This window comes from Octopus sinensis, linkage group LG3 (assembly GCF_006345805.1).
Source record: "Octopus sinensis linkage group LG3, ASM634580v1, whole genome shotgun sequence".
Lineage (NCBI taxonomy): Eukaryota > Metazoa > Mollusca > Cephalopoda > Octopoda > Octopodidae > Octopus > Octopus sinensis.
The window spans coordinates 6,407,202-6,422,122 of NC_042999.1; the positions used below are offsets into that span (position 1 = coordinate 6,407,202).

At 40.2% G+C, this 14,921-nt stretch overlaps 1 protein-coding gene across 6 annotated transcripts in view; it reads left to right on the forward strand.

Annotated features, from left to right (window-relative positions):
- Nucleotides 1-14,921, forward strand: part of LOC115209756 (E3 ubiquitin-protein ligase UBR5) — a 111,804-nt gene that overhangs the window by 80,940 nt on the left and 15,943 nt on the right. For 4 of the 6 annotated variants that reach the window (XM_036500835.1, XM_036500838.1, XM_036500836.1 and 1 more), the window contains 8 exons: nucleotides 589-769; nucleotides 1,875-2,048; nucleotides 3,038-3,158; nucleotides 4,637-4,771; nucleotides 5,726-5,992; nucleotides 8,749-9,014; nucleotides 9,982-10,216; nucleotides 11,718-13,203. In XM_036500835.1, coding sequence (XP_036356728.1) covers nucleotides 589-769; nucleotides 1,875-2,048; nucleotides 3,038-3,158; nucleotides 4,637-4,771; nucleotides 5,726-5,992; nucleotides 8,749-9,014; nucleotides 9,982-10,216; nucleotides 11,718-13,203 — 2,865 coding nt within the window. The remainder of the gene's footprint in view (nucleotides 1-588; nucleotides 770-1,874; nucleotides 2,049-3,037; nucleotides 3,159-4,636; nucleotides 4,772-5,725; nucleotides 5,993-8,748; nucleotides 9,015-9,981; nucleotides 10,217-11,717; nucleotides 13,204-14,921) is intronic. The other 2 variants (XM_036500837.1, XM_036500840.1) reach the window with 1 other exon arrangement.

Here is a 14,921-nt window from a genome sequence, read left to right on the forward strand (position 1 = left end):
TTCGGTCGGCTCGGGGCTATAGTGGAAGACACCTACCCAAAGTGCCACGCAGTGGGACTGAACCCGAAACCATGTAACTAGGAAGCAAGCTCCCTAACCACACAGCCATGCCCGCGCCTTCATTTACAAGAAATGTCTGTTGTACATAGTTTGAATTTAATGTTATTTGTATTTTAATGTTATTACAGTTCTATATTTAAGAGCTGAGGAATTATGTACATTATTTACATTTGATGGATATTTCTCCAACGTTTCGGCTGATATACCCTCCAGCCTTCATCTGGTGTCTTGGGGAAATTTTGAACCTGGGTTTTCATTCCTAAGGTATTTTTCAATGTTGTTATTATTCAGGTCACTGCCTGGAATCGAACTCGTAATCTTGGGGTTGGTAGCCCATGCTCTTAACCACTACATCATATGCACATGGGCATAGGAACGAGAACCCAGGTTCGAAGTTTCCCCAAGACACCTGATGAAGGCTGAAGGGTATATCAGCTGAACTGCTTGTAATAACAAACATGAGGACAAATATCTGTCAAATGTAAATAATGTAAATAACGTTATTGTTTGTATTTTCTGTTGCTGTAGCACTGGTACCATCCCTTGTCAAGCAATTTACAAATGTAAACGTGCATTTCAAGCTCTTATTACAATTGCCATTGAAGAACTATGTGAGATAGCTAACTCATTGATTGCACCTGTCCGTATGGGTGTGGCTCGCCCAACAGCTCCCTTTAATCAGCTAAGTGCTAGCATTGAAGCAATACAGGTGCGTATTTGTTTTCATAATATTTCTCTCTCCTCTCTCACTTTATAATTCAATTTCTATCACTTTTTTATTAAACCAGTGTGTTTAAATTTACACAAGGGTACATTCAACCTATTACTGTTCTAATATAACAAACAATATTTGCTGTATTTTTTTTCTAATATGGAGGGTAAATACTTCCTATGCTAGTAGGGTGCCAAGAGCACCATCTGAGCGTGATTGTTGCCAGAGTGGCTAACTGGCTTCCATGCTGGTGGCACGTAAAAGGGCACCATTCGAGTGTGATCGTTATCAGCTTCGCCTTACTGGCGCCTGTGCTGGTGGCATGTGTAAAAAGATTTGAGCGAGGTCATTGCCAGTACCGCCTGACTGGCCCCCGTGCCTGTGGCACGTAAAAAGCACTCACTACACTCTTGTGGACATCCAGCTGTAGAAACTCTGCCAGATCAAGATTGGAACCTGGTGTGGCCATCTGGTTCACCAGCCCTCAGTCAAAATCGTCCAACCCATGCTAGCATGGAAAGCGGACGTTAAGCAACGATGATGATATATATATATATATATATAAATTTTATTTGTAAAGCACCCAGTACACTCTGTAAAGTATAGGGAGGGTATCAACCATAGAAACCACACCAAAACAGATGACTGGGACCTACTGAAGCCTGGTGCAGCCCTCCAGCCTTGTCAGCTCCTGTCGAGCCATCCAACCCAGGCCAGCTTGGAAAATGGTCGTTAACTGATGAAATATTAATTTAATTATTCTCAACACTGTTCATGTCCTTATAAGCTCATCATGTTAATGATAGGCAGATTAATTAAGGTGTTACAATGCTTTTAGAATTTGGTTTGCATTTATCATACCTTGTTCAGTGAAATCCCTGAAACAACACCTAAAAATAATTGGAGGTTGAGCCAATGGAAACCAGATGTAAAATACCGAAGTAAGGTCGGTGAGTTTATTCATGAAGGAAATAGCTATCATTAAAATCAATTGTTAATTAGATGGGAGTTTATTGAAGGAGCAATGTATAGTTTTTCAAGACATTTTGATTTTGTATATCTTTGACCCTGCATCCTTTCTATTCCATGTTTCTTTTTGTAGGGAAGTGAGGAAATCTTCAGTGTGGACCCATTACCACCAAGGCCTTCATCTGCTGATCATGACTCTCAACCTATGGCATACATCCCTCGTAGTGGTTCCCCACAGCCTATGGAACAAGGAGAAAGAGCTAGAGAACGGGATGAGGATGAAATGATATCAGGAGATGTAGAAGAGGTAAAGACACGATCCCTTATTTTTTCAAAATGCATTTTCCCCCCTTATTTTTAAGACCTTAAACCTGAATTATGTTTCTCTCTCTGCTCTTGCTTGATGGGGTTGAGGTCATCCCATGTTAGCAGATACACAGGTGTCATCGTATGTAGAGCCAACCGGGGCCACTAGTGCCTCCAATCACTGGCAGTCCTGTGCTGGCCTTTGTGCATCTACCAATATGATATCAAGCCTCTGGAAATCTTACTTTGTTACATCCAACCATCTGGTGATGGTGGCCTACCATGGAGCCACTTCTAACCTGCAGCTGCTGCGTTGAACTAGAGTAAGGCTCTGGTCGAATGATCTGAATTATGTCCTAACTCCTTAAACCTATTAAAATGTTTTGTGCACTGACCCTGAGCTAACTGGGCTACAGACAATGGAAATTTCCTTTCATAAACTCTGACAGAGAGAATTGTTTAAATCTACTTTTCTCTGCAATATTCCTGATGTGTGAACATACTCCAGGTCAGGTAATAAGTGAAAGGGAACCAGTTTTTAAAACCAGACTAAATAACATGAGGTAGCCCTTACCAGATAATCTTTTATCTTTTACTTGTTCCAGCCATTTTGACTGTGGCCATGCTGGAGCACCGCCTTTAAAATCATGAGGTCTCACCGAGATGGACACAACATTGTTTTCTTCCATGCTACACAGCCAGTGTAGATATTTATGTCAAATATACTGTTTGCTATTAAAATGCTGGTTGTTTGTTGTATGTATTCAGATATTAAACTAGTTTTTTTTTTTATTTATTACATTAAAATGTGCTACTTAAGCGAATAAAATGAATTACTTCATCTAACTTCTTCAGGTTTACGATTCTAAATATCTATTTTTTTCCAATTGAGTGAAAAGAAATCTTCATAAATGTACATAATTATTTATTTATTAATTACTTTTTACATACACAGAATTGAAGTTTGTTTAAAATGTTTGTTCGTTGTAGGTTGAAGTAGTTGAAGGCTTAGTAGGTGATGAAGATCAGTCGGACCGACATTCTGAACGAGAAGAGGAGCACCAATCTGATCACTCAGACCAAGAGCAACCACAGCAGGAACCCGATGAAGGTAGGCATTAGTTCCTCTTCATACTCTTTCTCTTGACCTAATATACTGGGTGTTTGGACTAAATTTGACAGTTTACATAAAATGGAAAGAAAGCACAATATCCTATCCAAAAAGAAAAGTTTTTTTTAGAGAAACGAGTGTGATCGTTACCAACGTCACCTTACTGGCACCTGTGCCGGTGACATGTGTAAAAAGATTCGAGCGAAGTCATTGCCAGTACCACCTGATTGGCCCCTGTGCCGGTGGCACGTAAAAAGCACCCACTACACTCTCAGAGTGGTTGGTGTTAGGAAGGGCATCCAGCTGTAGAAACTCTGCCAGATCAAGATTGGAGCCTGGTTCAGCCATCTGGTTTGCCAGCCCTCAGTCAAAATCATCCAACCCATGCTAGCATAGAAAACATGTTAAACGATGATGATGATCAACTAGATTATGGCTGAGAGATGGTTTACTCAAAAGAGCCACCCTTGGCTTCCACCATGGCCTCAAGACAGTGCCAAAACCCAGTAAATGTGTTCCTCGTTGTGTCTCTGGGAACATCTTTGACTTGCCCCTTGATCTTGGCCACCAGCTTGGTCTTTCTGTTGGTGGTGTCTTTCTCAACCATGCCCTACACATATTAATCCGTGGGATTACAATCAGTGGGATTAAGAGGCCAGAAATTGGGGCTGCTAAAGTCATAGAAATTTTCTGACTCTTTCCAGAAGAATGGCAAGGAACCAGATCCTGCTGCCACACATATTGCCTTTCAACAGCAACCCTCTCCAGCCAGGGTTTGACCAGAGTCTCCAGCAGCTTCACATAACCATCTGAATTGAGCCTAAGGCCCTGTTCAAAGTCATAACCCCTGATGTGTCCATTCTTGCTGGCCATGGTTTTGTAGTCCCCATTGCCATGTCTTACAGCTTTTGCAGTGTTCACAGAGCATTGAGCAGCAGTCACAGGAGGCGCAATGGCCCAGTGGTTAGGGAGGCAGACTCGCTGTCAGAGGATCGCGGTTTCGATTCCCAGACTGGACGTTGTGTGTGTTTATTGAGCGAAAATACCTAAAGCTCCACGAGGCTCTGGCAGGGGCTGGTGGCGACCCCTGTTGTACTCTTTAGCTCCAACTTTCTCTCACTCTTTCTTCCTGTTTCTTGTCTCCGACTTCCTACACAACCGCTGAGCGTGGATGCGCATTCATCCATCCGTCGATGCTCTCGGTGTTGGGGGTTGACGTGCTTTCTCTTCTGCGGGTCTTACGAATAGCAAAGGACCACATTTCGGGCTTCTCGAAGACCGTTCGCTCAACAAACAAGCAAGCAAGCAGCAGTCACAAACTAGGTGTTTTGTTACCTGTAGAATAAAAAAAACAACAGAAAACCACTTTCAAATATTGATGTCTAAAGAACTAACATTGAACTGTGTATGTAAAACTCACCTGTAATTAATGTTTCCCTCACTGTACCTATTAAGGTTCCTGTTTTTTTCTTTGGCAGCTGGTGGTGAAAGTGATATGGATTTAGACCTTCTGGCTGAATCTGAAAGTGATAGCGAGAGCAGTCACAGCAATCAAGACAACACGAGTATCCAACGTAGTGCTGTGACTGCAGCCACTGCCGGATCTGATGCAGGTTAGACTTTTCATCTCATATTTCTTACATTCCATCCTTCCTCATCCCCTGACATTTTTTTATCCACATTTCATCCCCTGACACCCAAAATGCACTGGTGCTGGTGCCATGTAAAAAAAGCACTCACTGCACTCTGCAAAGTGGTTGGCATTAGGAAGGGCATGGCTGATGCCAGTGCCACATGACTGGCACGTAGAAAGCACCATTTGAGCATAGCCGATACCACCACTGCCTGAGTGGCATGTAAAAAGCATCATTCTAGTGTGGTTGATGTTGGTGGCACGTAAAAGCACCCACTACACTCTGAGTTGTTGGTGTTAGGAAGGGCATTCAGATTGGAACCTGGTACAGCCTCCAGTCCTCAGTCAAACTGTTCAACTCATGCCAGCCTGGAAAATAGAAGTTAAACAACGATGATGATGATCCAGATGTAGAAAGCATGCCAGAACAGATAATGGAGCCTGGTGCTGCTCCTGTCCTTGCCAGCTCTGGTCAAACTGTCCAACCCATACCAGCATGGAAAGCAGATGTTAAACAATGATGGTTTCTTTCTTGCATTACATTATTAGTGCTGCTGTTGTTGCTCTGTCTTTACTGCTTCCTTACATTTTTAGTTAATTTGATATGAATCCAGTTAAATGCAAAGGACAATATAACTTGGTTTATTGGTTTATATTTTCATCACGAAACTTGATATTAAAGGTTATAAACTCCTCCCCTCTTTTTTTTTTTAATGTCCAATAATGTAAGTGGTTGATTAAATGAAAATCATCATCATCATCGTTTAACGTCCATTTTCTGTGCTAGCATGGGTTGGACGGAAAAAAGTGTTGGTGGCCGGTTATGAGACTCAAACTCACACCTCTGTGATTAAGCGTCGCCGTGCTCTGAACCATTGAGCTAAACTACCCAAAAGTCAATTAGTTAATAATGTGCTTTTCATTTGCGTTTCAGGTCTTGGAAGTTTGGCTTATTTTTCTGAGGACTCAGGTGAATCATCTACCCAAGATGATGATGATGATGAAAGTGAAGCTGCTGAAAGTGAAGAGCCAGATGCTGATGAGTTACCTTATCCTGATGAACAATTAGAACGTCGTAGCAATGCTGGTTCCCATGGGCAGAGGACTTTACAAGCCCCTCAAACCATGCAATGGGCCATTCGTCAACGAGAACCTCCAGCGAACCGAACTCAAACAAGTACTGGCAATACATCCACAACAGGTATAGAGTGAAAGCTAACTTGATTTTCTATTCATTAAATTTCTCCACAATTCTTTCTTGAGTCACTGTAAAAACTGTTGGATTTCACTGTTTTAATCCTTTAATATGTTGCCGTAGCCACAGGGTGGGGTCAGTGTCTTCCATTACAATGTCTAGCTGTGTTACCTTGCACGTCAGCACCAACTACTGACTCTAGGCATGAGGTGATTAACAAGATATGTTTTAATAAGCCAGCATAATAATATTTCTGTTATCTTTTCATCTCTGCAATAATAAAGTTGGCATTATATAAAACCATGCAGATGACTAGAAATGTTTCTAATCTTGACTAAAAATGGTAATTCTACATACAGAATGATATTGAGGTAACGTGACCATTATAAGCTCCACCTTGAGGGGTTTGGCTTTTATCAAAAATCTTTATTCAAGACATAGTGTGCTGTCTACAATATGAGTGAATCTTTTTGCAGTCAGATAAATAAAACACTGTAATACTTTAACAATATGATTTCTTCATTATAACTTAAATTATATGTAAAATTTGATTACTTCTTTCAGTAATTGAAGCAGAATATTTTAGATTAAATTTAAGGTTAAGTTCTAGCGTTATTAGAATGGGGTTATGAGTTCATATTATGCGTTGGTGCCACCTGTTTGTGTAGAAAATTTGTAAACTTTATAAAAGCAAGAATCTTAGAACCTTGGGGTTCCTAAGGACTGTGTCCAATAATGGTGAAATAAATCTGCATTTTTTTTGGATAGGGTATCGGTTTCTAGCAGTTGACAATCTCAGAAAATGTAACCGATTTTTAACTAAGATTTGTAGGATTTAGAGATCTACTGGAAGCTGGGTGGGATGGTGAGGGATAAGATACAAACCCTTAAAACTTCAACCAAAAGTCTGTTTCTTAGGCCACCAACCATTTTGCTCCTATAATGGTTTCATTAATTCACATAAAATGTAAAAAAAATTATGTTGAAGGCACATGACTCAGTGGTTAAAGTGTCATGCTCATTATCATGAAATAGTGAGTTCAATTCCTGGACCAGGTTATGTGTTGTGTTCTTGAGCAAGATACTTTATTTCATGTTGCCTCAGTTCACTCATCTGTAGAAATGAGTTGTGATGCAACTGGTGCCAAACAGGTATCGGCCTTTGCCTCTCCTTTGGATAACATCAGTGGCTGGTATGCATGTTCTTCCATAAACAACCTTGCCTGGAGTTGTGCCTAGGAGAATGACTTTCTAGGTTTAATCCCCTGGTCATTTATGACCAAAGGGTTTCTTTATGTTGAATGGATTTGTTGAAGCTGTATATTGTGTGTGTGTGTGTGTGTATATATATATATATATATATATATATATATATATATATATATCCACACTCACACAGTGTCACAAAAAGTCACTGATGGGTTTCAGTTTTTAATAACTTCCATAACTTTACAAATAAATGGATGAAATTTTGATACAAGATAAAGGACATAATGGAAATTAATGTGCACAAGTCAAAATTTTGCAACAACACTACATCACAAATGAAAAATGACATTGCTTAAATGGTTGCCATTTTTGTCTTTGTACTCCTGTGCTCTTTCCAAAACTTGCAACATAGCACCCTCAAGAGTTTCAGACCCCACTTCTTTGATTTCTCTATTGATGTCCTTCTTCAGTTGCACCAGGGCCTCCTGTTTGTTGATGCCAACCCTCTCTTTCAGGTATCCTTACAAGAAAAGATCCAGGCTAGTCAAGTCTGGAAAACGTGAAAGCCATTCAAAGTAGACCTCACACAGGGTTCCAGCAAGATGGGGCAAATGCTCATACCACAAGAGAAACAATGCAGTGCTTTGGATAGAGAATAATACCCTGCCATGGCAATGTCAACTGGCCTTCATGTTCCCCAGACTTGACTAGCTCAGACTTTTTCTTGTGGGGATACCTGAAAGAGAGGGTTTATGTCAAATGGTTGCCATTTAAGCAATGCCATTTTTCACATGTGATGTAGTGGCATTGCAAAATTTTGACTTGTGAACATTGATTTCCATTAAGTCCTTTATATTGTATCAAAATTTCATGCATTTATCTGTGAAGTTAAGGAAGTTATTAAAAATTAGAACCCATCAGTGACTTTTGGGACACCCTGTGTGTGTGTGTGTGTGTGTGTGTGTGTGTGTGTGTGTGTGTGTGTGTGTGTAAATATATATATATATATATATTATATATATATATATTTATATATATATATATATTTATATATATATATATTTCAAAAGGCACGTGGTTTAGTGGTTAGTGTTGGGCTTTTAATCATGAGGTTGTGAGTTTGATTCCCGATCAGGGCTGTATGTTGTGTTCTTGAGCAAGGCACTTCATTTCACATTGCTCCAGCTTAGTTGGCTGTAGCAAGGAGTTGGGTTGTCACTGGTGCCAAGCTGCATCAACCTTTGCTTTTCTCTTGGACAACATTGGTGGTGTGGAATGGTGGGGAGGTTGGTATGCATAGGTGACAGCTGGTCTTCCACAAACTGGACTTTTGCCTTGGAGAGGAACTTTCTAGGTGTAACTCCATGGTTTTGACCAGAGGGAGTCATATATATCTTAGAAACATTAGCACATTAGTTGTGTGAAAATATTGGCCATTTTTTGGAAATGGGAATTCATGGCAGTTTTATAAGCATGAGAGAATCACGTTGTGGCACGGAGATGTCTAAAAAGCAAATAAATTGTCCTGTTTCTCTGATCTTGATGTTTCTTAGGAACTTTACTTAATGCAGGTGGTAGTGGGTTGATATACATCGACCCATCTACATTCCGCCGTACTTCCACTGTTACGACAAGCACCAGTGCCAGTCAAGAGAGTGTAGTTACCATGGCTACGACAGCAAGTCAGCTGGCACGAGCATTTGGCATTGTAGTACGTCAGATTGCTGATTTGATGGCTATGTTGCAAGACTACCACACTTTGGCTCCGAATCTCCGAAGAATATTGGAAATCACTGAGCAAGATGCTCTTGAACAACAGGTAATTAACCTTCATTCCTTTCTTTCAACATTTTTCTCTGAGCATTTGCCAGCTTTTAACCCTTTCGTTACCAACCCGGCTGAAACTGCCTCTGGCTCTGTAGTACAAATATCTTGTTTTCATAAATTTTGAATTAAAATCTTCCACCAAACCTTAGTCACAATTAATGTACCTAATACTAGCTGAATGATAACGAAGTTATTTTACTAAATTTTTTGTTTAAAATTAATTGAAAGAAACACAGCATCTCAACAGAAATAGGGTAACAAAAGGGTTAAAGTCTCCATGATATTTTTAACCCTTTTGATACCAACCCAGCTGAGATTGCCTCTGACTCTGAGTACAAATGTCTTGTTTTCATAAGTTTTGAATTAAAAATCTTCCACCAAACCGTAGCCACAATTTATGTTCCTAACACTAGCTTAATGATAACTAAGTTATTTTACTAAATTCTTTGTTATATTTAAAATTAATTGAAAGAAATACATAGCATCTCAAAATAAATACAGTAACGAAAGGGTTAATCAACTTGATTTCTTTTTCATTTCCATTATAACAAAAGATCTCAGTGATTTTATAAGTTTGATGTTCTTTTCTAACCATACTTCTATTCTAATTCTGTCTATGTGAAGTTGAGATTAATCAAGAATTGGAATTAATTTAGCAAACTAATTAACTTCATTAAGCTGATGCGGCAAACATGTCTGAATAAACAGGGTATGAAGTTATTTGGGAAGATTTGAAAATTAAATTTTTATAAGTATTTTAGTTTTAATTTTGATTGAAGATTGAATTTCAATTTGAGTTTTAGAAATATTTCTTTAGTTTATTCCTTTCCGTTTCTATTTTATAGCAGTTTCTTAATTTCATCAATTTGAAATATCAAAACTAATTTTCACTGTTCTAATGTCTTTACAAAATTGCTTTCATTTAGTAAATGTTGATAATTGTTTTATATTTTTGTTAGAATTATTTAAATCGTCATCTGAAACCAACATGGGATTGGCTGATTACAGTTATGGATTCTACAGAAGCCCAGCTTCGGTTTGGTTCTGCTCTTAGCAACAGTACAGACCCTGCTAGTCCAAGTCACCCACTACATTCAAATTATGTCCGAAACTTGAGAGAGAGATCTAATCGAGAGGAGCAGAGAGTTTCCCAAGTTTTGGATAACCGACGAAGAACACGTTTTGGAACATTAGGTATAGCATTCTGTTTATTGACCCAATTCCTGTAAAGTTGGTAAAATAACTGTCTTGAAATTTCATGTCCACTGTCAGTCAATTGGTCTGTCAGTGTTTTAAATCCGGGTTTTGTCCTTATTAATGGGGGTGACCAAATCTACCTCAATGCCATAGCAACCACCCTCACACCATCTCACCGTTTTGGGTGTCTTCTCTTCTTAAGGCAACCCTCCCTTATCTCCTCCTCCACCTGTCTCCTACATGGTTTCCTTGGTCTACCTCGCTTTCACTGTCCATTTACCTCCAATTCAAGCACCCTCCTCAGAACATGCTCCTCATCCCCCCCTCAAAACATGCCCCTATACCACTGCACTCCATTCGCCCTTGCCAGTCATTCCACTGATTCCTCAAACCCCAGCATCCCCATCAAGTCCCCAGTTCTCCTCTTATTAAACAGCCTCACTCCACACATTTCTCTCACCCTTCCTCTCTCTCTGTCCTTCTCAAAATTGCCATCTCTCTGTAATTTTAGCAAATAGTCATATGGAAAAAAATTGTTAATTGTTGGGAAAATACAAAGTCTTTAGCTTATAAAGTGTGTAGGACATCACTATTTGAATAAATTTATCAGTGAAAAAACTATAAACTGTTGTAGTTTGCTTCTCTTTAATAAGACAGCGTAATTAACGTTTTTGCTTTGTTAGGAATTTCCCTGTCCCTCCTCCTCCTCCAATAAAGTTGATGTTTTCATTTAATGTAATGCAACGTTTAACATAGCCTAGATTCCTGATCATATTGTACTGATAACACCCAGTTATATTGAAATAGCAACTGTATATGAAAGTGAAGGGCTCTATGATCAAAAGAAAGATTAAAAGAAAAGGTGATCAAATAAATGCATAAAGATCATATACTTCTTTCATTTCACTGATGGGGGGAAAATAAAATAAGATATGGTTTACTTGTAAGATGGTTCTCTTGCTTACCATAGAGATGATGGACCAATCACCTGTTTGGTATAAGTTTGTATATTCATTTATGTCACCGTGGTACAGCTTTGTGCTTCCACATCTTTGACATGGTTTAAATTAGAAATGTTTCATTTCATGTGTTATTTTTTCTAAATCAAAATGGTTTATTTAAAATAACGGGAAGGAAATGAACTCATTTTTGATTTAATGTATTGATGGAAAAATATATTTTACTTAAAAAAACCCTTTGCCTGTCCAAAGTATTTTCATAAATGTGTCCTAAATGTCCAGGCTGGTTTTCAGACTTCTAGTTAGCCTTTGTTCCATATGTTCCGTAATGCTTTTCTTCCACTATTCCCAAGTTACTCTGGTCATTAAAATATCTCTCATACATGATGCATGGACACAAGATAAAAATGTCCAGTGCTTAACCTGTAATACACTAAAAAGAGCAAAGGGTTGATACTTTTCCGTTCTTTCTTTTGAAACGAGTCCATTATAAAATTTCACAATTTATAAATTTAAATTTTTTCCAATGAATTTTTCAGCTGCATCTGATGGTAATTCTGCACGCCGGGATTTTCTCAATTACGCATTATCTCTAATGAGGGCTCACAATGACGAACATTCGGACAGCCTACCAATTATTGATATTTCTGCCCTGAGACACGTAGCCTATGTTTTTGATGCTTTGATTTACTTCCTTCGAAGCGGGACAGACACCGACACCGAAGTCTTGAGAGATGGTATCTCAGTCCATTCCTGGCAAGATCATGACCTAAATGACAACGAGGAACATGACGACGATCCGATGAGTAGTGTTGCCTTAGATGCTGAAAGTGTTGATGGTGACAGTGATGCTGGTGGGCGTACGGGACGGAAGCATCCATTCTTTCAACGTTCCGATTCCACAATTTTCCTCGGGTGTCCGCCACCCGATCCGTTCAGTATTCCTCTCATCGAAGCTCTCCCCCTTGCTGATCTTCCTCACTTGCTTCAACCCAATTCACGCCGAGAAGATTTATTCGGAATTGCCCGCCAAGCCATCCACCCGACGGACGCGGGCGAGTCAAGCGCAGATGTTAGTGGTGGAACGTCTGCTGGTTACAGTGCCAACGTCTCAGGGAGTATATCGACCAATTCCTTTGAAAAAAAAATGCCTGTTCACCTGTCCTTGTCCCTACGTTTACAAGACACACAGAACGCAGCTTCATCGACCGTGGAAGCTTCAACATCGACATCTGATAGGCAGGAAATAGTAAGCACCAGCGTCATTGTAAAGCCAACAGCTCAAACAGGGGCAACATCAAACCCACCTGTCACAACTGCTACTTTCTCTACAATATCATCCACTTTAAGCACTTCAACACCCTCTTCTGGGCTAGAGACGACTGTTGTTTCTAGCACCAGAGCTGCTGCCACGTTGATGACTGCTCCTGGACCCACAGCTATGGAGACATCAGAGATCGATTCTCACTCTCAGCACACTCTGCTCCAGTCCCTGGCCAACAGTGCCACCTCGTTGTGTGTGTCTTCATCCCAGGCTGCTGTGCAACTGCCACCACCTCCCCCGCCGCCGCCGCCGCCCCCTCAGCAGCAGCAGCAGCCCCCCAACTCCGTTTCTCTGTCTACCCAACAAGCCAGCGTGATAGTACATGCCAGCTCTGCGCAGAGCAGCTGCAACACGCCCACCGTGATGTCGACAGGACCCGTCTTTGCCGTCAGCAGCAGTGTCGTTACTAACAACAGCAGCAGCAGCAGCAGCAACAACAGCCGTGCTATAGTGGTGATGCCGTCAGACTCTAATTCTAACGAAATGGTAACTGCCCTAGCTGCAGCACCACAAACCACAACTCTTCAACCTGGAAGTACCTCTCCTTTGGCTGTTTCTACATCGACTCCTGGCAACCAAAACAATCCTACTTCTTCAGCCGTTAATGCCCTAGCTCCAGTTTCTGATGTTTCCACCCAACAACCGAGACCAGGGCTTTCTGTGACCACCCCATCTGATTCATCAGTCGCTATTGCTGACAGGTTAGGACACCTTTCTTTCTTTCTTCAGTTTATTTCAAATTTATTCAAAATTGTTGATTCATTTTAGAAAAAATAATCAAACAAATTAAAATATTCGATTTTGAACTTGATATGAAATATATTGTGAAGGCACTTGGCCTTGGGGGTTAGGCTGTTTCATTCGTGACTGCTAGATCAGGAGTTCAATTCCCAGACCTTGTGGTGTATTGTGTTCTCGAGCAGATCACTTCGTTTCACGTTATTCCATCTGAAGGCTAAGACAGTGCAAAGTGCATTGTGATGAGTGATGTGTAACAACATTTGATAGTCTGGTTGGTCATTTGATGAAATATATTGATTTTCCTGGTTTCATATTTTATTACAGTTATTGCATTTATGTATCTGAAAGAGGTTTCAAATCTGTCTAACCTAACGAATTTAGAATTAATACTAATTACAAATCTTTTTATTAATGTTTGTGTATGCATGAACATGCGTCCAACCCATGTTAAATGATCATCATCATGTTCATTGAATGTCTGTTTTCCATGCTGGCATGGGTTGGACAATTCGACCGGATTCAATGAACCGGACAGCTGCATTCAGTTCTGTCTGTTTCATCTTGGTTTCTCTGGCCGGATGCCCTTCCTAACACCAACCACTTTACAGGGTATATGCTGGGTGCTTTTTATGTGGTACCAGCATTAGTCAGGGTACCAAGTAACTGAAATGAGCTAGGTTGCAATAGAGAGGGAGGTGGTTTTATGAGGGGCTAAAGTATGATAGAGGGACAGGAATGAGGGTATTCTCTGGGCTAATATATATCGTCATCCTTTTAACATCCACTTTTCCGTGCTTGCATGGGTCAGGCAGAGTTTATTGGCTGGATACCTTTCCTGTCACAAACCCTTACCTGTTTGCAAGCAAGGTAAGGCTGGACCTTTTTACACATATTAGAAATGAATGATGGTTACTTTTGTCAAGACAAAATGACACTAACATACAAACACACACACATGGCCTGAAAGCCCCTACAAATGAAGTTGACTATATCGAGACCTATGGGTCAAAAGAAAGTTGGGGGAACTTAGAAATTAGAACAGCCACTAAGTTAAAACACAACTGGCCAGATATTTTTGTGTGGGACCACAAGGAAAAGATACGTTCTGCTGTGGAAATCAGCTGCCCTCTGGGCCCCAATGTGGTTTAAAAAATACAAGAGAAAGAGGTCATCTATGAACCATTGATAAAAAGGTTGCATGTCCAGGATGCACTTTCAGCTTCATGCTCGTTATTTCTTTGCTACAAACTAGCTGACCGGTCAAAATTTACTCTTAATGACATTCATTCATTCATACTCTTTACTCTTTTACTTGTTTCAGTCATTAGACTGCGGCCATGCTTGAGCACTGCCTTTAGTCGAGCAAATCAACCCCAGGACTTATTCTTGTATGCCTAGTACTTATTCTATTGGCCTCTTTTGCCAAACGACTAAGTTACGGGGACATTAACACACCAGCATCAGTTGTCAAGCGATGTTGGGGGGACAGACCAAGCATATACATACACTACATATATATATATATATATATTATATATATATATATATATATACACGACGGCTTCTTTCAGTTTCCATCTACCAAATCCACTCACAAGACTTTGGTCAGCCCGAGACTATAGTAGAAGACACTTGCCCAGGTTCCACGCAGTGGGACTGAACCCGGAACCATGTGGTT